We start from the raw sequence: 25,037 nt of genomic DNA, 5'->3' as shown, positions 1-25,037 counted from the left end.
CGACGTCATCATCATCAGCCGCAGAATTTCCACTACTGAACATGGGCCTTCCCCAAAGATTTCCAAATCGATCTATTGAAAGTGGAGCGCGACGTAAACAATACTAACACAAGACAAACTTTGTATTACAAAGTACTGTGTGATGCTGTATTGTTAAGCACGTCTTGCGCCTGATCTTTCGTCATATCTGACTGCAGTCTCATCAGATTATGAATGAAAGAACAGAGAGTGCACCTGTGTTCGCTTACACTTGAGCACTGTAATAGCTGCTGTGTACCTGCCTGATCTTCGTTAAGACTGCCCGCCCTCTCTCCTAGCCGAAATTCGGCTAGGAGGGACTCATTCATTCATCGTCGATATCCTGCAACTTTAGATAAGTTTTAAGTCTCATAATGTCAAGTAATTATACTATACAATGTTCTTTATCGGCACACAACAGTGCTAGCATATTTGTTTAGCACCAGAAATAAACATTGCGGTGGTACCTGCCCATGTGGATTATACTTCGACTTCGCTTTAGTTCCGTTTTAAAAAGTTTAAAATTAATTTCGCTATTTTATCAACAGTACAAATTAGTTCAACACGATAAAATCAGTTGTGATTAATTTTTGGTTATTAATTAAAAATAATGAATACCGTCATATCATTACTATGAAGTACGTGGTCCATTCATATCATTAAGGCTACAGAGTTTGTACTGTGCAGGCGAAATCGGAGTCAGTGTTCGGTTGACAGCCGCCCGTGCCGGTGTCGTATCCCGGTTGTAGCTTATCAGTGAGTGATTACGAGATTTAAGTTCAGTGAATTCAGTGGATGTTTGGTAGGTAATTTTTTTTTATAATTTGAACGTGGCATTATTTTTTTCCAGTATGATTATTTTTAAAATATTTAAAATTTGAATTTGGTATCAATTGATTTTTCCCTGAAAGATACTTAATTTGAAAAAGTATATAATTTGAATTTTATGTTTTTTTTTTTTTAAATAAATTTTAGCGGACGATATGTATACTTATTGGGATATTAGTGAATTGTAAATGACACCTCCGGAAAAAAGTTAAGGAAATATTCATAAATGGCGGAAAAAATGTTTGTTTTTGTTTTAAATTAATTAATAGTCAAATAGAAGGATAATCACTCTTTTTATATAAGGTGCAGGAGAATCATTTTGGCGAGCCGTAAAAAAATAAAAAAAAAATTCAAAATGCCTGTCATGGGCCGCAATTTTATCGACAATGGATCTGACTAAGCGACAATTTCTAATCTTTATCTATATTCACAAGATATGGTTTTGATAACAATCAAAGCGTTGATAATATATCTTGTCCAGAATTAAAACCTTTTAACTTGTAAGTGATTCCTGCAGTTCTTACATGAATCTTATCGCTTGAAAATCCGTATCAATATTATAAATAGCTCTGTCTGTCTGTTTTACATTTAAGACTCTCCCCCGAACAGAAGGCCTTGAGCATATTTTCCTTACATTTTCGGCGGGAATATGCAACGAATTGCAAATAATTTCTTTTAATAATCAATTTTAGGTCATTTTGAAAATTTTAAACTACCAAATTATGCCTAATTAAATTGTCTATTTAATAGTGTTGGTTGCAAATTACAATGATGTGCACTTAATGTGTAAATCAATAATTTTAGTGGAACTATTATTATGAAATTAATGACACAAAATCCACGTAATAAAAAAAATAAACGACCAAAGATAAGATAACATAGTGTGTATGATGTTTAATTATGTTTTCTATATGTTTTTTAAATTTCGAATAGATAGCTTCTATGAAACGATTAGCGCACCGTTTTGCTAGAGGAAGCCCCTGAACAGATGTTACTAAAAAAGGACATAGACTTCTTTTATTTTTAACCGACTTCAAAAAAGGACAGGTTATCAATTCGACGTGATTTCCTTACTTTATTATTGCGCCTACACCTAACTCAAGACAGACAGAACGTCGGTAAAAGTAGTATGCAGTAGTATAAGTTTGCATTTTTTTTAATCTATGTCGTTTTTACTGTTAAATAAGGCGCCAAAACTTACTTTACTATATGAAAGACAATAGGTTATGTGTCTTCAAATGAGACGTCATAACTAAAGTTCGCAGTAAACAATTTTAAAAACTGAGCGTATTTATAAAAAAAATCAAAATTGAGTTGTTTTTAACATAGATATAGTTGGTTTCAAATATTCAGAAAACGAGTTATGTATTTCAACACCCGATCAATAAATTCGATCTGGGTTTGAAACCCTTGAATCTCTGGATTACAACATATATTTATTTACTAGGCTTTACTCTTGGCTCCGCCCTTGTAAAAATGTTTTCCCGGGACAAATTTCACCGTGTCAGGCATGTTGGTTGACGTAACAGACAAATTTACTTTCGCATATATAATATGAATATGGATGTAATCAAGTAGGCTGAGTGCTTTATGGATTTTCTCCCAGTCAACCTTAGGGTGCAGTGATTGTCATTATAGATGCATCGAAAAGCAAGAGACACTGCCACTAGAAGAGACAAAGCTTATACCTTAGTATAAATAAAGTTACAGACAACCTTGCGTACGCGCATTCTACCTACCCGTAAGCAAAGTTAGACACCGTTAATTATCAAAGCATCAAAGCCGTTGCCTAAAATATAATACGATAATCATTTAGCGTTAACATGCCATTGTAATCTCTCCATCAATTTGCTATAATACCGCAACGCTAAGCCTACAACGGTTTTAGTTCGAAACTCAAATGCAATGTAAAAAAATTTAAAGCTTCTAACGTTTGTTTTCAATATGTACATTTTAGACGTAAAATAATTAATTGTTACAACAAAAACAACACAACATCACGCATTTATTGCCGAAGGGGTATGCAGAGGCGCAACCAGGGCATCCACTTTTCGCCAAATGTGTTCCGTCCCATGATGTGATAGAGGGCGAGTCTATCGCCATATCGGGCACAAATTCCAGACTTCGGGCTGATACTGAGCAGAAAAACCCAAATATTACTTTGCCCGACCCGGGATTCGAACCCAGGACCTCAGAGCGCTGTCGTACCACGCATGCAGTACAATTACGCCACCGAGGCAGTCATTAATTATCATTAATTGTTACAGTTAGGTAGTTAAGTGATATCACTATTAGGGGGAGATATCCCTTGCATAGGCAAGGGATACTAGAGATTCCATGAGAATCATGTTCTATTGGCGTTGAAGGAAATAAACGGGTATTAGGAAAAATGACCGTTAAGGATGCGTAAAAAAAAGATTTTTCAGAAAAATTTAAAATCTGTGCATAATAAGTTAATTAACATAATAATCAAAATTAGTATTTATGTAATTATCATGTGTTTTTATGATTAGGAAGACAGATGTTTATCAGAGAATGTAATAAATAAAAAATGTATGTGTCGCGCCAATGTCACAAGCCTGACATGACCTTATTATGATGCAATGGATTAGGATGTATTTTTTTCTTATTTTTCAGTATAATCATTGCCCAAAATGTACCACTTAATTATCTTAGTAAAAGATGTTGCCTATAGCTTCTCAACTATCTGCCTTTTAAGAAATTAAAAGTGCTCTATCGGCGATAAAGAGTAGCCTATGTATTAATATAAGAAAAGTCCGCTCAGGGTTATCATCAAAATTGTTTGAATCTTCACAATCTATCGCATTTTATAATTAGTATAGCATACATTCGTGGTAACGTTATGTAAGTCACTCTTAGACAGTCCATTAGCTCGTTGCAGTCCCTTGCTGGGCATAGGCCTTTCCCAAACTGTATCTTGTGGTATACCACAGAGCCCGGTCCGCTTTATGCATCTAGCCGCTGCATGAGACGTTTATTCCTCCAAAAATGTGTAGTTATATTAAAACGGGTAATTGTTTCAATTCCCGCATCGAGACAAATATTTGTATGAGTCATGTTTGGAGTCTGTACGATGCGGGACCGGAAGTGCTTAGTTCCCGACATCCAGTATAATTGTGTTTAGAAACGTACGTTTTTTTATACAGTATTAGGACATTAATGAGACTAAGAACAAAATTATTAAATATTTACCATGTAAAATGTACATAGTTTTTACTGTACTCATATAGATACAGTATAAAATAAACATGGCATAAATTGTGCGCTAAATTTAAACCGATTATATTTCGATCACACGTTCATCAAAAATTTTAAACAGATATTATAAAAAAACAATCGCCAAAACCCCCATATTTCTGGTATTATAACAAAAGGTTATTTGTTAAATAATACATACAATTTTAGTTACAATGTGCATAGTAATCATTATCATCAGACGAACAAATTGCTCGTTAGCAATAAAAATTACAAAAAACATGTCCAAAACATTAGATGTCGAGTAAAACATCACGTTTTTCAGGGCTAATCATTTTTTAAATGAATATTTAAATTTAAACTGTTCACATCAACCAAAAATGAAATAATTGTTAGTATTTTAAATGTTCAAATCAACCAAAAATTTTATAAATAAAACTCGCCAACTTCACGGAAAGTGATAACGTAGGAAGATGTATAATCGATATTCACCATCATTTAATATCGATTATTGTCATCGAGTGAGAGTATTTGCTAAGTACCGCTCGGGCACGCAACACTGGTCTCTCATTGTCCCCAATAAGAATCCAATGCATGCTTTCTTCTAAATATGAGTCAGTTACTTTCCCCGTCGCATCTTCTGTCTCTTTCTAAGTGTTCGCTGTCCTTGTTGTACGTTACATGAGGATTTGCGTAAAAATGGGTGGATGGGACTATAGAGGTTTACGGACAAGCCGAGAAGATGGGCAACTTTTTTGCTAGATAAATCTTTGCTAGGCCAAAGCTGGATAGTCGGATACAGATGAGTTTGATTCACACCATGAATGTGTTATATATAGAACTATTCTGCCTCGGTGGCGTAGTTGTACTGCATGCGCAGTACGGCAGCGCTCTGAGGTCTTGGGTTCAAATCTCGGATCGGGTAAAGTGATATTTGGGTTTTTCTGCTCCGTATCTGCCCGGAGTTTGGAATTTGTGCCCGATATGGCGATAGGCTCGCCCCCTATCACATCATGGGACGGAACAAACTTGGCGAAAAGTGGGTGCCCTGGTTGCGCCGCTGCATACCCCTTCGGGGATAAATGCGTGATGTGTGTTTAGAGATATTCTGACTATTGAAAATATAAGATTCGGCTAAAACAGACATGACACAAAAACCTAGTTTTTCGCTGTGAACACAACAAATTGAAACCAAAAAAAAATTAATGGATGTTTTCGGTTAACCAACTTGATCGATTCCTATCAAATGTTACTGGTTAATGTCAATTTTACCGCAAGAAAAATCGTGCCATTTATTTAATAACTTTAACACATTAATTTTAAGGGCTCATTTAGATATTGCGCGTTTATGCGTGTATTTCGCCACTGGTGAACGCTATCTGTCTAATTTAAGCGGCGATAGCCTAGTTGGTTGTGGAACGGATTGCCGAGACGAATGTCCACAGATTCAAAACCCAATGGCACACACCTCTGACTTTTCCAAAATTATGTGTGTATTCTTTGTGAATTATCACTTGCTTTAACGGTGAAAGAAAACATCCTGAGGAAACCTGCACACCTGAGAAGTTCTGTATAGGAATTTTCGAAGGTGTGTGAAGTCTACCAATCCGCACTAGGCCAGCGTGGTGGACTAAGGCCTAACCCCTCTCAGTAGTAGAGGAGATTAATATGATTATTATAAACGCTATTATTATATTACAACCAATTCAAAAAGTCACTCTGTCTATAAGCTCCCGAATGAGTACATGCATACTTAGCTATTTACACTAGCTATTAATACGATAAATTGAAAGACAAATTACGTAAACATTATGAAACATGCCTTTAGTCGAATAATTGGATTAAGTTATGAAGTAAAACCAACGGATGTCTACTGGTCGAAGACGCCGAATCGATACGGATAACATGATTTTCGGGGGGATAACAATGGCTTTTTGTTAATGGTTTTCCCCGGTCGAGCTGTAAAGAAATAATTATGAGTAGAGTGTGACTATCATTTTGAGTTCCTGCTATTACCGAACTGCAGTCTTATGCTTTTTGATATCAATTCTATGCTTCTGTTTGTTATTTGTCTAATCTTATGTTGAAATTATTTAATGTAAAAGATTGTTAAATATTCTTGAGAAATTGAATTTAGGTTTTAATTCGCTGTAATAAAGCTAAAAGAATTGATTCCTTGGTTAATGAAGGAGACTGCGTCAGAAGAGATGTTTTCTGGACTGGACCAAACTTTAAATATATGCTCCCTGTTTTGAAACATAGAACTAGCATTATGCTACATTAGCTTTGGATGTAGTCATCACTGCATGCTTTAAGCAACTTACGTTAAGTCCACAATTTATTTGCATTATTTGTTCAAACCCGGAATAAAAATGACCTCATCACATTACACGCAAGACATAAATCGAAAAACTGTAATATAATGTTATTACAAGCTATAACTTACATAATTGCACACGCACATCTTATCATTATATAATCAAGTAGCTGATAAAAGATAAGATTCCAACCTCGGCGAAATTGGGTGAAGTAATAATAAACTTGATGTATCAGGATTTAATGGAATTTTAATGACTCAAATCTTAACCGATTGCGTTGTTTCCTTGAACTATTATGACTGGATCCAGGATGTTTTTTTTTAATTATTAGTATGACAGTCCCAGTCACCTATCACAATAGAACGTGTAGAAGTTTGGCTGAATGTGGAGGAACCAAGTACGCCTTTATGTAACCTTTCGGGAATAAGAGAGTCAGCTTGAATGTCAACTAAAAATTAAAATACTTTATTTATCACGTAGGCGAACAAAGTTGAACTAATGATACGTCAAAACCATGTATAGGAATAATTATTATTTCTAAATAACAATTAAAATTACTTATATAAAACTATGGATATTTCAAAATTGGGGATAACTGATTAATAAGACGAATAAATCGCTCGTTTGGAAGCGTACTGACCAGCAGTGGCGAAGTGTGAAGTTTTCCGAAGAGTAACAAGACACAAAATATAGGTATTAATATGTATGAATGCAGTCTGCAAATCTTTCTAATGATAATTAGATTTTACGGAAGGGAAGCTAGCAGGGATCGGGTTCTATGGAACTTTCGCCACTGCTGACCAGATCCAGAAACATTAGCAACCAAAATTGCATGATAACAATTACTTCCCATAATGTCTCGTAGACTAGTCTTTTAAACCGGAACCCACAGTGCTTGTTTAATGCTGCTTGACGGTACAAATAGATATTGTCGTGGTACCTAATATCTACTTTGACGCACTTGATACAAAATGTCTTGCCTACGCACTTTATTTTCTAACCATTACTAATGCATGTCATGGATACAACGTTTTTATTACAAATTATTACTAGAAATAAGAATATTAAACGCATCAATAACATCTTAATAGTGACAATATTGCACAAATAACATTACCTTCATGTTTCGTTTTTAAATTGATTAATTTAAGTCCGTTTATAGAATATTTGCTTAAATGAAGTCAATAAATAAACTTCAAGTGCTGATACATATTCAGTAACTTGTTACTGCGTTCCATAGTCAGCGATTTCAAAAAGCCTTAACTGCAATTTTTTTCCTTTAAATTATGTAGTGAATTCATAATTCTTCCTGTATTCTGGGAATTTATTCGGATCACTGGACATCACGACACATATCAAAGTCATGTATTGATTTATGCAATTGTCGGATCTATACTATAAAAATACACACTACATATCTTTATCTTTATAAAACCAGAGGTGCAGTTAATGCACTCAAGATATGATTTTAATTCCATGATAATAGGTACCGAACTTATCGGCTTATCGAATAATCGCTTAAATATAATTTTGTAATATAAATCCAAATACTTTATGCATTAAATACTTACAATCTAAGGGATTGGCCCTTAGATTGTAAGTATTGAGATGGCGTGGTGTTAACTAAATAATAAGGTTTATAATAATAATAGTTCTGTATTATGTACTGCTTCCTGGTGACCACGAGGATCCTCTTCTACTGTGAGGGTTTAGGCCTTAGTCCACCATCTATCCTAGCGCGAGTTGGAAGAGTTCACGTATCGTTTAAACTATAAAAAAAAAACAGTTATATGATGTTTCGCAAATGATATTTGATTTGAACACGTAACTTCGAAATGTCCGAGACTATCCATGGGTTCTGAAACTGCGGACATTCGTTTCAGCAGACCGTTGCATTCCCAACTAGACTATTGTGGACACAGCGACGTTAATTGCTTATGAAATTACTGGCTATTATGATATTTAACGTGTTAGATCTCAGTGAGGATAACCTAGTGTGATTCGTCTTTGAGAATGGTTTACCGTCAGGCAAGTTTGTCTTGTCATGTAGTTGTATAACTTAAGACTTTTATGCCGTCAATTATGAATCCATTATTACAATGTTGCATGATAGAGATGACGCGTATTATATGAACAGAGAAATCTGTCACGCGAATCTTGTGTGAATTGGTCATGTTATGTGAACAGATTGTAGGTTATGTTCTAAATGAGATGACTAATCATTAAACAGCATCTGTGGGTGAAAGAGGCTTAAACGATGATGATTTGGATCCCAAGAATGTCCGTCCTGTCGACAGTGGTGTAGATGGGTAACCAAGGGCCCAAGAAAAAATACACATCATCACACATTTATCCCCGAAGGGGCATGCAGAGGCGCAACCAGGGCACCCACTTTTCGCCAAGTGTGTTCCGTCCTATAATGTGATAGGGGGTGAGCCTATCGCCATATCGGGTCCAAATTCCAGACTCCGGGCTGATACTGAGCAGAAAAATCCAAATATCACTTTGCCCGACCCGGGATTCGAATTCTAAGATAGTTTAACAGCATTGTACGGTAGGCCTAGTTTACTTCGCCTTCTTAGGTTCCATGCCAAAGCATTCTTAGCTTGACCGGAACACAATACATCGTTTTTGTTCAAACTGTCTTTGTAGGAAGTGGGACGAGTATTATCGAAGGCAAAAGTGTTTGGAACAAAAAATATCTACTTTATGATAGATCGCTGGCATGAAATCCGCGTGCATTTCCCGTTCGATTGCTGGTGGGTTGTATAATAAAAAACTAGGCACGCCTACTACATTTGACAATATACTGTGCAGCAGCAGCTGTGAAGTTACCTTAATGCTTCACGTCATTTCCACTCAATCATCTAACAGGCTTATTGTACCCTAGATACCATTAATTGTAGTTTATTAAAGTGAATGCTGTGTAGAAATGTTTAACCTTATCTAATTCTCTAGACTCTAGAACTACATGTGCCGTCCTACGAAACCGTGGTGTCATCAGCTTACACCTAATACACCAGAAATGAAGCAAGTTGCCCGCTTCTGTGTTCCTTCCTACTTTAGATTTGTTATACTTATGTTAACAAGAAGGTGAAAAGCTTGCGTCTTCTCGTATGTAAAAAGTTAAATTAAAATAATATTTTAACAAGCCACAACTAAATAATATAAAAATTCTTACATTACCTTCAATACACTGGTAACTGATATTGCATCATTTTAAATTATTTATCTGAAATGATGCAATTCTGCAAGAATTATTACAATGATTGTCGAGTAGGATATTCGAATCCGCCCAGATAGCGGCCACCGTACACAAGGTGTAAAACCCACCATAGTGGTCAACATATGTAAGTGTGTGGCGTACCAGGATCAGCCTGTATATTTTCGATATCAAACAAGCCGGCGATGGAAACCAAAAATATACAGGTTAATCCTAGAACGCTAACTGTATTGGCAAAGGATAGTCATGTTTCATCAGCCAACACTCTATTTGGTCCCCATTCCAATTCTCATCAGGTGCAGATAGGTCACCCCTGTGCCCATTAAAAAAAAACACAAAATTATTTTCATGATTATGTTTTATTCAATATTAGGTAATTTTGCCTCATTAATATTCATCGCCTTCAAATATAACGGGGTTCAGTCACTACCAAATTTTCAACGTCGAAACAACAGGTTAATGACATCCTAGGACAGCGTACGAAGAAAGATCACTCAGTCCTTGACGTCTAATGTTTATCATAAAAAACCGCAACCAAGTTTGGGTGGACATTAAGTTAATCCATCCTTTCCTTATTGGTGTTGTTTTGAGTAATTTAAATGCACAGCATGAATTACTAGCTGTATATATACTCACGCCTTTATCGCTGAAAAGGTAGGCAGAAGCATCACTACTTAATCCATAATCTATCAGTACAAATTCAAATCCTGAGCCACTCATGACAATATAATAGGATAGTAAACAAAAAATATTCTCAAACCTGAGGATCGAAGCTAGAATTTCATTGGAAACATAAATTATTAAAAAAGAGCAATATCGCGTTAAAAGGTAATATAGAGACAAGTTAAATTAGTAATAGTAACTGTAATTTGATTCTTCACGCCCCTTTTATATTCGTGTTGCTGGTGTAGATTGCTTCGTATAGGATATCAGATAGTTACCGGGGGATAATTCTCAATTAACAGATATTTTTGTGTAATAGATATATGTCGAAATAAAATTGCGAATGTATAAAAACCAATTTTCTCAGCATGTTGTCCGGGTCGGACAGACCGGTATCAGCTCAGCGTCTGGGGTTTTGTACGATTTGGCGATGGGCTCGTCCTATCACATCATGGGACGGAATACACACGGCGACAAATGGGCGCACTTGCCTACCCCTTCTGGGATAAAAAGCGTGAGTGTGTGTATAATATTGGTCTCACGCAACATTCATATTATTTCCTAATTGTTCTATCCAGGTGTCTAAAATTAGTTCGTGACAGAAATTGTAGTCTTAATGAATCATTTGCTGGGTGTATGCTCTATGAAAATTTATACACCACAGGGAATTTTGTAACAAAGTACATTAACGTATTACTTAATAGCATGCAATGAATAATTAACAAGTATGGCAAATAAATAGACTCATAGTTACAAATGGTTCTATTAACTTTTGTCTTACATTTAAGAAAAATCAGACGGTTTCTAATATTCTATTTCTAATATGCTAATCTTTACATCTTTACCAATCCGCACTAGGCCAGCGTGGTGGATTAAGCCCTAATCCCTCTCAGTAGTAGAGGAGGCCCGTGCTCAGCAGTGGGCAAGTATATAATACAGGGCTGATATTATTATATTAATCTTTACATAATATAATAAAATCTTTACAAAACTTATATGGGGGGTCTTTATTAGAGCAACAGAAGCCAAAACAGAAGTTTGTAGAATTTTGTCTGTCTGTATGTCTATACATGCATTACGAAAAAAAACCTGCATGGAATTGAATGCAGTTTTCACATATGTATTGCTAGTATTCTAACTCAAAAAATATCCATTTTATCCCGGAAACCACTTTACTACGCATGCGAAGCGGCAACCAAAAGCCAGTAACAGGATAAATATAGATTGTAATAACACTTTCGCACTGACCAGTACAATAGATTTCTTGCGTCTGCTTTCGCTCGAAGGTCAGTGACAGTTGCGTGTACAGTGCGCCGCGCAGGTGGAACGGTTAACTATTTTAAGACAGTACTACTCATGCTGTAACCTGATGGGCGCTCTGTACAGTGTTGTTTATTTCAATCTATTTGTATAGGAAGTAATATTATTTTTGTTCGTTTGTTCGGCACATTTTATATAAGTGCGCAGTGCAAGAGTTCATTTGAGTATGTACTAGTGCTGAATTTATGTCGGTATCAATTTATGTCAAGCATCCTTGTGTTTCGGGTTAAGGAAATTGTATTTAAACCATGTACACTCTTCGTATTCAGAAATCGTGGGACATTATAAGAGCGTGGTATTTCATCAAATGTCATACAGCACATGTATCAAACAGCAGTCTCTAATGCCTTCATTCTGAACTTGAACGTCAATCGTCAGTCATAGAAAACATAACAAGGCAACAGCTATGTCCGACACTACTGGGCCCTTATTCTGTATGATAGTGTAAACGCGTAACGCGGCCGTGTCATGTTATCTTCGAGAAATGTGCGTGGAATGGTATTCTGTAAGCCAAATTTCTATAGTCCTAAACATGATGCGTTGTGTTACGTGCTTGTTACGCACTGTCAAAATAACGTTCGGGATACAGAATAAGGCCCCTGATAATACGTATTTTGACGTATCGAATCCTACAGTATGAAATAAAAGGAAAACCGAAATACTTTCTCTGCAAGGTCGGCTGACGAAATGTTCTAGGTCAACGCCTCAACACCTTTCTACAAATAATGAATCAGAAAGTATCGACTCATCGTCGCCAAGGTGCGACGGTGCGGTAACTTTTAGCTACAAGCGACTACTTGCTATTACTATTAAGTTGCCAGTACAAATCATTAGAGCACTTTTTTATTTTTATCTTTAAACTTTATAAGCGGCGATAGCCTAGTTGGGTGTGGAACGGACTGCCAAGACGAATGTCCGCAGGTTCAAATCCCAAGGGCACACACCTCTGACTTTTCTAAAAAATCATGTGTGTATTCTTTATGAATTTATCGTTCGCTTTAACGGTGAAGGAAAACATCGTGAGGAAACCTGCACATCTGAGAAGTTCTCTATAGGAATTTTGAAGGTGTGTGAAGTCTACCAATCCGCACTAGGCCAGCGTGGTGGACTAAGGCCTAATCCCTCTCAGTAGTAAAGGAGGCCCGTGCTCAGCAGTGGGCAAGTACATAATATAGGGCTGATATTATTATTATTTAAACTTTATTACAACAAAACACAGAAATAATAACATTAAGAATTACATGAACAATAATTGGCACGTCTGAGTTAAGCATTTCAATCATTGTCAGGGGTCCACAAACTAGGCTATGCCTGTATCTTGTGATATCTATAACGAGAGTCAAAAACTCATGAGTAGCCAATAATGCAAAACACAAACAAATAAAACAGTTATTCTTAAAACTATTTTCCATTTTATTATAGCCACCTGATAGTAAGTTACCACTGTCATCCAAAAACATGATACTTGAAAATGAGTGATTCCTCAACGTCTAAAAAGAAAAAATTGGAAATGGAAAGATGGGAAGAATTTATTGGTAGTCACATAATTCGCAACAGCAGGCCTCTTTCTGCGTATTTTCTTTAGGATGATTGAACTACGGGTCGAGCCCATTCATATGCACACAAAATTTCCCATAGCTTAATTTTCTAAACCAAACAACAAATCGTTATCAAATCTTTTACTTTCAAACATGGTAATCATGAGAATTCCGCTTATAAAGACATAAATTTTAAGTTATAATTAACATTTTACTATTGAACAACACAATTAGATCAACACAAGATGTTTCAACTGTGGACAACAAAAATATGTCAAGTTTACAAATGTACGAACTTTCCTTTTTATCGCATTATGACTAAACCTCACGGTATTTTCGTAATCCGAATAAGGTACTGCGGTTAGACATCTTGTTAAAATAACTGCATATTGTCTAAAGACAAGACTCAAAATAATGATTCATCGTCCTGTAATAATAATTTGCATAAATATTTTTTATTCCCGAATAGCTTGACAAAAGAACTGTAGTTCATTCAGCCATACATTAAGGGTTCTATAAACGAATATAAACAGGTAAGTAAGCAAGTCACATGCTTGAAAGATTGTTAACTGGACTGCATTAGAATGTGTTTTATTACATACTACTATTTTTACTTTGTATTATTATATTGTATAATTGCGTTGCAATGACGTTAAAGCTAATGCAAACTTCTCCATTAGGTTTCTACTGTTTACGGGTAGACATGGCCTTATAATTAGCTAACAACAAGTGTGTCTAGGCATGCTGTTGTATTTAAAAAAATATTTCAGGGAATAAGTACGGTTATTATTCAAAATGAAGCTTGTATATTGTATTTAAATATTCTTGCATGATGGATTATCAAGGCAGGCAATCAGACATCGGGTAAGTAGGACGATTGTATCTAAATCTTATATATAATGTACTTCAAATCTATTCAAATCAAGGACTTCGAATATGCTCGTCGAGTTATACTCACTCAGATTTAACACAACAGACACAAACCGTAAACTAGTTTACGAGCGAATAAAAGCAAGTAAACGCCACAGATCCCACTAAAATGGAGGTAAACTTATAATTTTAAGAAAACAAACGATTTGTCCTTCGATATTAAATGGCTGTTACTAATAAATAATGTACTTTTGATACACTTACCATGACTATCTCTGCACTACTTGGTTTCTAGTGATATTTGGTTGACTGGTAGAGACTGCATCTAGCATATCGTCTAGTATACATTGGTTTATAATTGCTGAACCTTAAACTGTAAAGAAATTAGATTATTATCACCTACCTCTGGATAATTCTAGAGTAGTATCACCATATGCTTAAGCCAAAGACCCTGCTTACTGATTACTTTGATTACGTCAGTTAAAATTGAGTATAACGCTCCACTAAAACTCATCCAAACTTTGCTTGCTCGGAGATCGAATCCAAGTGTCACTGTTATACCCAGCACGTTGCAACAGCATTCATGAAGTAATATGAACAAAAACTCTACGTTACACTAGTTTCTTTTCCTCCTTCTCTTAAACTACTCCATCGTGGGGTGAACACCTCACACTTTTACGTAAGTTTTAGATTTGTCTTAGATTTTGCGACCAAACGGACTTTTTTTCCGTCTGATGTCAGCTATCTTTGGGGACTCCAGTCTTTGGCGAATCGTGTTAGAAATTCTACAGCGTTGTAAATACTGTTATGTTTTCGGAAAATCGAAAGGGGCCAAAATACTAGCACGTGATATGATAAGCTATCGGTGCGGGTGTGACCGCAAACATTTACTTGTGATAACACGTTGCGTAAACTATACCATAAACTAATAAATCATAGTCTAACCTATATAGGTTTCGGTAAGTCATGATTCCATTGCGCTGGTACTTATATACAGGCATACACTTGCGTGGAAACTGTATTAAACTTGCTGTTTATGTTTTCATTTCCATCTCTCAACCTGTATGCAACTTGCATCATGCATGACTTATTGAAATTTGGAACTGCGGATTTAGCCAATGAATTTGGACTTTGAAACTAAAAATATTGGATTCTATATGACGCACAAAAAAGTTTAATCAATTTCCTTAACCTATTTTCCAAAAATCTGGCTGAAAATAAAAAAAATATGAATGACAGCTGACGCCACGTCATGGTCAGATTTATCGTATAAAATATAATTTCTTGTAAAATATTCATAATATATTTATGTGATAGGCCCGAAAATGGAGTCACGAGTGAGACTGAAGTTATTACGATCATGAAAATTGTGAAAATCACATTTTCTGGTTGAAATTGTTGTGATTTCCTCTGCTACTTATGTCAGTGATTTTTATGAAGGTTGTTTTAGTAGAGTTGAGAGAAAAGTAATTATTCGGCTTTAAGAGCGTCTACATTTGAGGTTAGCTAATCTTTATTCTTTTTTATCTTAAATTGATTAGCTAGATGCTTAACGTACACATAGACCGAACTGGTAGGACATAGGTTTCGTTCTCGAGTCAGGAATCTATCTAACCTTTGTTAAATAAATGATTTTGTAATAGATTTGTAGAAATTTACTCAAAAGAACATTAGATTTCATACCAAAACGGCTTAAAACTGTTGTAGAGTTTTATTCTTATTCATAGAGACCGCTCAACTCAGGAATTGAATCTGCAACTTCTTTAACAACTACACACGATGATAAATTAAAGCAGCAAACGAATCTGATGCTTTATATATAATACATACGATGTTTTTATAGTAGTAAAGTAAAGAATGAGTAGTCCCTTTTTCGATTTTATATACTCAGTTAATTATAGTTGTAATATATCATGAAACGAGATTGACTCTTATACAACAGAGACTATGTTTATTACCTCATTAGACCTATTGGTAAGCGGAATGGGGCCCAGATGGTGTCGACAGACGAGACATGGATATCTTTCGTCAGCCAACACAATCATGTCGGCCTGTTGGAAATTGAATACTTATACACATGCGCCTGTTTAAAACCGGATATTAGTACACGGGTTGATTCCGGAACACGACACATTTACATGGGTCGCTATAGCGGGTTGTAAAACCTTGTATACGGCAGTTGCTATCCCGGCGTATACAAATATCTTACCACGAGCAATTAGAAGGTTCCCCATCCCAACAATTAGGTGTTGCGTGCGATGACACACGAGAAACTATTTCGTTTATCGACCTCACCCCACGGAGTGATATTGTATTAGAAAATTCAGATATTAAAATACCTGTAATAGAAGAAGAGACTACACAAAATTCAATAAACTTTAAACTTGATGACGATAAAAGTTTAGATATGACAGCGGATCTTTCGGAATCTTCTGATAATCAAATGAAATGTATTGTGGAGAATGATTTTTGGAGCACCAAAGACCTTAATATTGAATCAGTTATTAAAGTGGACTCATTATGTAACGAGTCTTGCACTTAATATATTTTTTATTTGTTCCAGGTAAAAGCAAACAACCATGCTGAATAGAACTTAACACAAAGGCTCCAATTAACAACAATAACACAACACTCACATGTGTGTAATAACAACACATATATGCCTTTAAAGATAAAAGGGAAACATTGAAGAGGTAAAAGATAAAGATTGGAAAGGAAAGATGGCGTCATGCGTATCGGGCAGTCACTTCGGGCCGACGAATCAGGACTACGTGCCGGTCGCGGATTTTTACGCCGACAAATCAGTTTTCGTCACTGGCGGTACGGGATTCATGGGGAAGGTGAAGTATAATACTACTAATATTATAAATGCGAAAGTTAGTGAGGATGGATGTATGTTTGTTCCTCTTTTACGTAAAAACTGCTGAACGGAGTTGGATGAAACTTTACAGTAATATTGGTTATACGTCAAAATAACACATAGGCTACAATTTATAATAATTTTGTGTAATATGGTCATAATATAAAGATACGTATCAAGTAAGTCGGAAAAAAAATATCCCGGAAAACTCCTTCACGCGGGCGAAGCTGCGAGCGAAAGCTAGTAATAAATAATAACACTAGTAATTATAATATACTGCTCACTGTTGAGCAAGAACCTCTTTTAGTACAAAAAGGATTTAGGCGTTAGTCCAACACGCTGGGCTAGTGTAGTTTGGCAGATTTGACATTTCGGGAAATAAGATATATTCGATATAAACTAAGGACATATCTTATAATTGTTAAAAAAAATCAAAAGCAGTTACGTAATTCCGTAGATTACACCCTGAAATAAATACAATAGTGTACCTTTATATAACACAAGTGCATAGGGAAGACATTAATCTTTCTTCTTATTTTCCAGGTGCTCGTAGAAAAACTATTGAGAAGTTGTCCGAAAATAAAAAGGATCTATTTGTTAATGAGGCCGAAGCGTGGACAGGACGTCGCGTCGCGCCTCACCGAGCTCACACAGTCACCGGTGAGGGTCTCTTAGTTAATAAACCTCACAGCCAAACCGGCAAATTAATTCATCACATCGAACCACCCATAAAACATTATGTTCTAATCTTGCAAAAGATCTGTATTTTTTATACTGAGACTGGGAAGTCAATACATCTGCTGGTAAATATGGTGCAGTCCAAAGAAATTTACTATTAAAGAAAGACTGCGGTCTTTGACTGTTCGTGTGCCTAATATAGCTGAATGTTGCGATATTACGTCTTATGACAAGGCTGATCAGAATTTTGTAGCATGGTTTTCCCTTCTAATACCGATTACTTTTGAATTTACTCAAATCGTGAATAGAGCCATGGAGAAAACCTTTTTATACATTTTGTTCCTCCTTAAGAATAGAATCAAAACAGCAGTGGAGTGACATCATGATGTACGTAACGCCTGGAAATTGGTTCAGATGTGGACACTCCAGACTATACGTATTTCGACATAAACAACAGAATAACAGGAAAGACATGACGGGTCCACGGAAACATGACTTACGGAGTAAGAACTGATCCCGAAAGATCCATGATGATTATTGACATAGTTGTTTGTTAACAGTTGTTTGAAACATTGAGAAGAGAGCGGCCCCAGGAGTTGAAGAAGATTGTGCCGATTGTTGGCGACATCACCGAGCCGGAGCTCGGTATCAGTCCGTCAGATCAGGCCATGCTGTGTCAGAAGGTAAGTTTTGAATCTTAAGAAGTATTATCGTGCTAGCGCTGGGATGTCACGTATTATAGAGCGTTGCGAGTTTAAAACGATATGCACTTTTTGAAGTCATTATATATAATATACTTTATATAATATATTTTTTGTTAAAAAGGTTATTTTGTAACAAAAAAAAAACAGATTTTATTGAATCTAATACAAAAATAATTATTACGATTCTATTTGATTTTGAGGAGTTATCTGCTGCATGTTTGAAAATCGGTCACTAATAATTAACGGAGAAAGTGAGTTAAAAAGTAATCCCAAGTGGCAATTTACATGTTAAATTACCCTTTATGTTTTTTGTTTGTTGATCTTTTGAATTTCTACAAGTTTTTTTTCTTTAAACTACCCCTAATCTATAGTAAATAAAATTAAAAAAATATATACAAATCGTTTGCGCCGTTTAAATATTACATACATTTTAGTTTTATCGAGACTAACGAACAGTAATTATTTTTTGCATATACTTACAGAAGATAGATACATAAAGTGATGTTTCATGATGCACTAGCAATTAACAAGGAAGTGATAATAATTTATATCAAAGACGATAATTGACAATAATGATACTATTGATAAAATAATGCGTAACAACTGATATAGAATAATAAAATAATAAAGGGTTGTTATTTCTAAAATCCTAAGGAATGAAGTCCGCAGTGACGTTTCATAGTAGGGATATTATATTATGATCTTCTTTGACTAATAAATGTATATGTTATTTATCTTACGTAAAATATTTCGGGAGGCATTTAATGCTGCTTTTTTTATTTTAATGCAGTTGAATGTTGAGACGAGCTTGCCGCTCGCCTGGTGCTAAGCGATACGCCCATCCCTAAACAATGGCAACACTATACAGAACTTTAAATTACAAAGTACTCCACTGCGCTCGTCATCCTGAGACATAAGATATTAAGTCTTATAATGCCTAGTAATCATGATGGCTACAATGTCCTTCAAACCAGAAGAACATAGTTGCACACTGTTGGTTGGCGGCAGTGATAGACATTGCAGTGGTACCCACCAACACAGTCCTTGGCATACGAGAAACCTAGCAACAGTTAAACTATTGACTGATATCATGCGTAATTTAAATGTTAACGGCATTTTGAGGAGACGTGAGCAGTGACATACTGGTCAAGTTTTTTCATACGAGCACGGCAAATTGATCCCATTGCACATGGTGGTAAGTGGAGTAGGGTCCAATAGGATGTTGACCGACGAGAGATGATTATCCCTCGGCAGTTGACACAATTATGCCGGCCTGTTGGAACTTGATATATACAGGCTGATCCCGTAACGCGCCATACTTACGTGGGCCGCTATGGCGGGTTTCAACACCTCGTGTAAGGTGGTCGCTATCTGGACGGACATAAAATATACCATCAGCATATAATAAGTTGAACATAATTTTTTGTATCATACTTTTTAATTACCCTATTGCAATATAAGTAAAATGGTTTCTCTAGACGACAATGTAACAACTAATTCAAGTCTTCATGGGAAAATATTCTCACTAAAATTATAAATGCGAAAGTCAAAATGATTGAATGTTTGTTAGAAATAAACGAAGAAACAGCTGACTGGATTTGGATATATTTTGACACATGGATAGACCATGTTCTTGATTACGGTATAGGCTATTTATTCTCCTGGTAATTTGTTCCCATGGTAAATAATGGGGTTTTTTAAATAGCTGGCGTTCCTCTGATGGCGCTGTAAATCGCTACAGTGTTTTAGGGTCTTTTGTACCAGAAAAGACATTCCACGCGGGCGATACCGCGACCGACACATAGTAGTCAATAAATTAGAGTCAAACAATTTTTTATAGTATAATATATAAGACATTTCTTGTACTGTGTTATTTTTCTATAAAGATGTCTATGTCATTGCATGTCATTTAAATAAAAATGTTGCTATATAACTTATTCTTTATATAGAAGACTGGTAATTAAAAAAAATAACAACGATGTGCTACAATACAAAATGACAATTTGGTTTCTGGTTCACAGAATGAATATACAATTCTTTGATGGTTAGAAGTGTAAACGTGTAATAGAATATATAAATAGAATTCTCTGATAAAAGATCGCGATTATTTATTTTTAAAATAGCTTTTGTTCGTATGTGTCTGAGTGATGAGATGCCAGCGTTCCGCGTGATAATAAGGATGTCGACAAAAACACTATGATTATCAAGTATAACTAGTGTTACAAATACTGACAAATCTCTTCGTACTCATAGTTTGTCTTGTACGTCCTCTAAATCGGAACAGTAGTGCTGTATCAATGTTCAATAATTACGTGCTATCTTCTCAAACTAACTCTCGTTTATTACTAATTTAAACATTTCCTCTTTAATTCCAATAAAAAAGTATAATTAACTACATTGTAATGACGATGAAAAGAATTCTGTCATCTATTTTTAAAAATATTTTTCTCTTACCAGGTGTCGGTGGTGTTCCACTCGGCAGCGACGGTGAAGTTCGACGAGAAACTGAAGCTGTCGGTGACGATAAACATGCTGGGCACGCAGCAGCTGGTGCAGCTGTGTCACCGCATGATGGGGCTAGAGGTGATGTAGATTTTGATCAACTGACACAGTTACCATGTGGTGTTTTCTAATAGGTGTATTTTGTGGACTATTTACTAAAAGATTATTTGCGATGAGATATTGTGGACCTTTTGACGTAAGATACACTGCAACTGTAGAAGGAAGTAAGGAGCAGAGCATGGTATAAATTAAGATGTCAGCAGTAAATTTTAGACCACATTGTATTATTAAGAATTTTGACCATGTAACATATATGCCATTATGAGATTTAAATTATCAAGTAATGTTTTTACATTATTTTACATTTTAATGGCTTATTTTGTTTATGCAATAGCTTTATCGTAACTGTTGCAGGCGCTAGTCCACGTGTCGACCGCGTACTGCAACTGCGAGCGGGAACGCGTCGAGGAGACGGTTTATGCTCCTCCTGCGCACCCTGAGCACGTCGTCACCCTCGTGCAGACGCTACCCGACGACCTGGTCGACAGGATCACGCCAGATCTAGTTGGTGAGTGATGGAGCATTTGGTCTAGTGAAGTCACTACGTTAGACATCACGATAAAAACAATTGGTTGAATATGTTGACCAACAAAAGATATCGGAAGCCTAAAAGATCTCTTCTCCCACCCTAACTCCTATCTTTCATAAACAATCCCTCTGGTATGTTTTAAGACATTGGCGATCACTTCAATGCAAACGATCCGTGTACGCTGCACCATATTCAGCTTCGTCTGCAAAGACAGCATCGTGTCCGACGGACAATACGAATATCCCTTTCTGTTAGTACAGAAAATTTAATGCATGGTTTTTGTTTCCAGGTGACAGGCCTAATACATACACATTCACAAAGGCTTTGGCGGAGGATATGCTTATAAAGGAGTGTGGTAACCTCCCAGTTGCTATCGTCAGACCTTCCATTGGTAAATATACTAACTGGACTATTGTATTTCTAGTATAGCAACTGCTGTGGTTCTGGAAATAGCACGCTGAAATTATTACTCTACGTTAAAAATTCTTAAAGAACCATTTGATAATAGATACTTTACAGGAAACATTTTGTACCATAAACGAATTGAATGTCTGTTTCCTTAATCCAATTGAGCTACATTAATATTAGTATTTATTGAATCATACGAAAGCGAAGCGATATAGTCAACACGTGAATAGATTGTAGATACGATTTCAAGTTAATTTCGATAATTTATAATCCGATAAGAGAACTGGGAATACACACTGACACATATTCTTGAGTGATTGCGGCAAAAGATATCTAATTGCTTCGTAAACTTTTGAATAATGATAGATGAATGCGATTAACTTAACGTTATGTGACAAATTATAACGTAAATAGACATAAGTAATATATTACTGAGTGTCACGATTATATTTTTTGTTAACACGGTGACACGTTGTTTCTAACGAGTTGTAAACGTGCCTTTGTATCTCTACATAATTATAGAAGAATATTTTTATTAATTATATTCGGTTTAATTAATATAATTGAAACAAACATTTATTTGAAAAGAATTATCCTTAGTTAACGTTTTGCTATGTTTTTTCTACCCTAAATACAGTAAATAAAAAAAATTGTGACCTACTAGCAACATAGAGCTACCTCTATATTAGCTATAACTTCTTTTCTAGGGGTTTCTATATAATAAAAGTAGTTAATTACAAAAAGAGTAATCAAAACCATGTTTAATTTTGAGGAATTCCCCTCTGCTGTTTCGAAGTATACGCCTATAAGAACGACATTAAAATGGAACAATTTTGAAGCTATGCGAAATCCAAAGCAATAACCGTAATTTAAATCCGACCATGAGATAAAATCTTAACCCTGAACAAACATTAAAACAACATCGTTGAACATTCCAGTGCTATCGTCACTCCGCGAGCCGGTCAAAGGCTGGGTGGACAACTGGAATGGGCCGAACGGTATCATCGCCGCCGTTGGCAAGGGCATATTCAGGACGATGCTCGGCTGCGGCACGAGGGTCGCGGACCTGGTGCCCGTCGACACCGTCATCAACCTGATGATTGTGTGCGCGTGGCGGACGCACATGAGACGGTGAGATATCTTAGTATAGCTGAATGATGACTTTTTTTATAGAAACTCGGCAGTGACGCCACTGCACCTGATAGTAAGTGTGGTAGGGTATAGGACTGACTAGAGAGTACCCCTTGCCAGTCGACAAAACTATGCCGTTTTATTGAAACCGAATATGCACAGGCTGATCCAAGGACGCGACACTCTTACGAGGACTACTATAACAGGTTTTATACCTTGTGTAAAGTGATCAGTACCGGGCGTATACAAATATCGTACTACCAGCAACCGAGTCGATTGAATGATAAGCATAAAAAATAGTCATGAACATCTAAGTACTAATGTCTTCATGGCATTGTGCAACGCTTTCTACTCGTAACATGTTTGATGTTAAGTTTCATAATCCATTAATAGGTAATCGACATTTGCATTCATTACCTAGTGGACTTTGAAAGACCTTAAAAACAAGCAGTATATTGTCTAGCTAAACAAAAGTAATCTATAACGAATTAAAAATAAAGATATATTTCTTTTGCAGGGGCGACAGCGTGATGGTGTATAATTGTTGCACCGGTCAACAGAATCCGATCACGTGGCGGGACTTTGTAAAGACAAGTTTCAAATATATGAGGAAACATCCGTTCAGTAAGCATGCATATATTACTTCCTTTTTCCTGGAGGATAAATCTCTGGTAGTTAGACCTTTATTGTCAAAACATAAAATATCAAGATAAAGTTTTTGAGAGTAGTTTAAAAAACGTTTAATTTTATCGTTTTACTCAGCATGTTGTCTGACAGATTGGCTTTTTCCGGTATGCTACATACTTCAATGTATGATCAGTTTATATGTCTTGTTTAATGGATTATTAAGTCTCTAACACTTGTTAACTTTGAGAAAGTCATAGCCCTGGATACTCTGAGCTAGGGTTTTAGTAGGTTCTTACAAAGTATACGGAATGCAATGAGGGCCGACGCGGTTATTTACGTATCTCAAAGATCACTCATATTATGACGGCATGTCTTACAGGATGTATACCATTTCACATATATACTACCCAGGATATTGGGTATAATAGAGGTAAGCCCATGATAGTGGTAGGATTCCCTAGAATTGACGTCAGGTTGGTAGCCGGTTGTGGCAAACTAAGCCAATTCGTTTCTGATGTGGGAACGTGTATTGCACTAATACGTGTCATCGCATTCTAGTTCGGCCAGCCTCCCTAGTATGTGGCAGCAATTACAAAACGAACATCAGCGTCGTTCGATTGTGATTGGTTGGGAGTTTGACACGTGACTCACGCGTTGATCGCTTGATCAATCAAAATCGGACGACACGGACGTTCATGTCGTGTTTGTATTGCCACATTCTAGGTAGCCTTGACATAAAGATAGACAGTGATGACAATGTTAGCGTTATTAAAGTTTATGATGATGGTTGTAGCCGACGTGCTGTGGTACCCTGGCGGCGACATCACTAACAGCCGGCTGAAGCATGGCACGTTGTCGCTGCTGCAGCATCGTGCGCCTGCACTCCTCATGGACTTCATCTCCAAGTCCACCGGCAAGAAACCCATGTGAGTAGAATAAATGCCATGAAAATAAAACCAATGTAATAGCAAAATCTTTATCAATTCCTACGCCCGATTTTTGTATTTTATTTTCGTTGCGGACTAGAGATAGATTAGTGTCAAGTATAAAAGAGAGTAACAAACAAATGTAATATAGTATCGTTAAACATTATATTGTGAACACTTCCAATTTTTTTTTATATACTAGCACAGCAAACTGAACCTACTGTACCTGATGGTAAATGAAGTAGGGTCAAAAGGAATGTCCACTTACGAAAGATGTTTACCCCTTGGTAGTCGACACAATTATGCTGGCCTGTCGAAACCCGAGTTTTGTATACACACATACGATTTTTGTGTACACAGACTGATACCAGAATGCGGCACACTTACGTGAGCCACTATTTCGGGTTTTAACACCTTTTGTACATCGGTTGCTATCCGGGCGGATATAAAACTACCACCAACAAAGTCGGCAGCAAAAATTTTGACTTAGCTCTATGGTAATTTTTTGGTAAAATTAAAATCACAATTGTTCAATGTTGTCCCCTCCTCAATACAGGATGGTAAGAGTCCAAAGCAAGCTAGAGAAAGCGGCCGCGTGTTTGGAATACTTCACGACGC

General features: G+C 36.2%; 1 protein-coding gene across 2 annotated transcripts; it reads left to right on the top strand.

Annotated features, from left to right (window-relative positions):
- Window positions 1-658: 658 nt before the first annotated feature.
- On the top strand, window positions 659-25,037 carry LOC119191042 (putative fatty acyl-CoA reductase CG5065; the record flags this gene model as incomplete). Of its 2 annotated transcripts, none has more annotated exon segments than XM_037444809.1 (11): window positions 659-820; window positions 16,558-16,834; window positions 17,398-17,514; window positions 18,093-18,215; window positions 20,694-20,819; window positions 21,153-21,306; window positions 21,617-21,718; window positions 22,674-22,866; window positions 23,384-23,490; window positions 24,287-24,419; window positions 24,976-25,037. In XM_037444809.1, coding segments are annotated over 10 exon segments (1,237 nt in total), but the record flags the coding sequence as incomplete, so codon positions are not given.

Source organism: Manduca sexta, chromosome 28, assembly GCF_014839805.1.
Source record: "Manduca sexta isolate Smith_Timp_Sample1 chromosome 28, JHU_Msex_v1.0, whole genome shotgun sequence".
Lineage (NCBI taxonomy): Eukaryota > Metazoa > Arthropoda > Insecta > Lepidoptera > Sphingidae > Manduca > Manduca sexta.
Note: the sequence above shows the minus strand (reverse complement) of the source record. Positions and strands in the feature narration are given on the sequence as shown.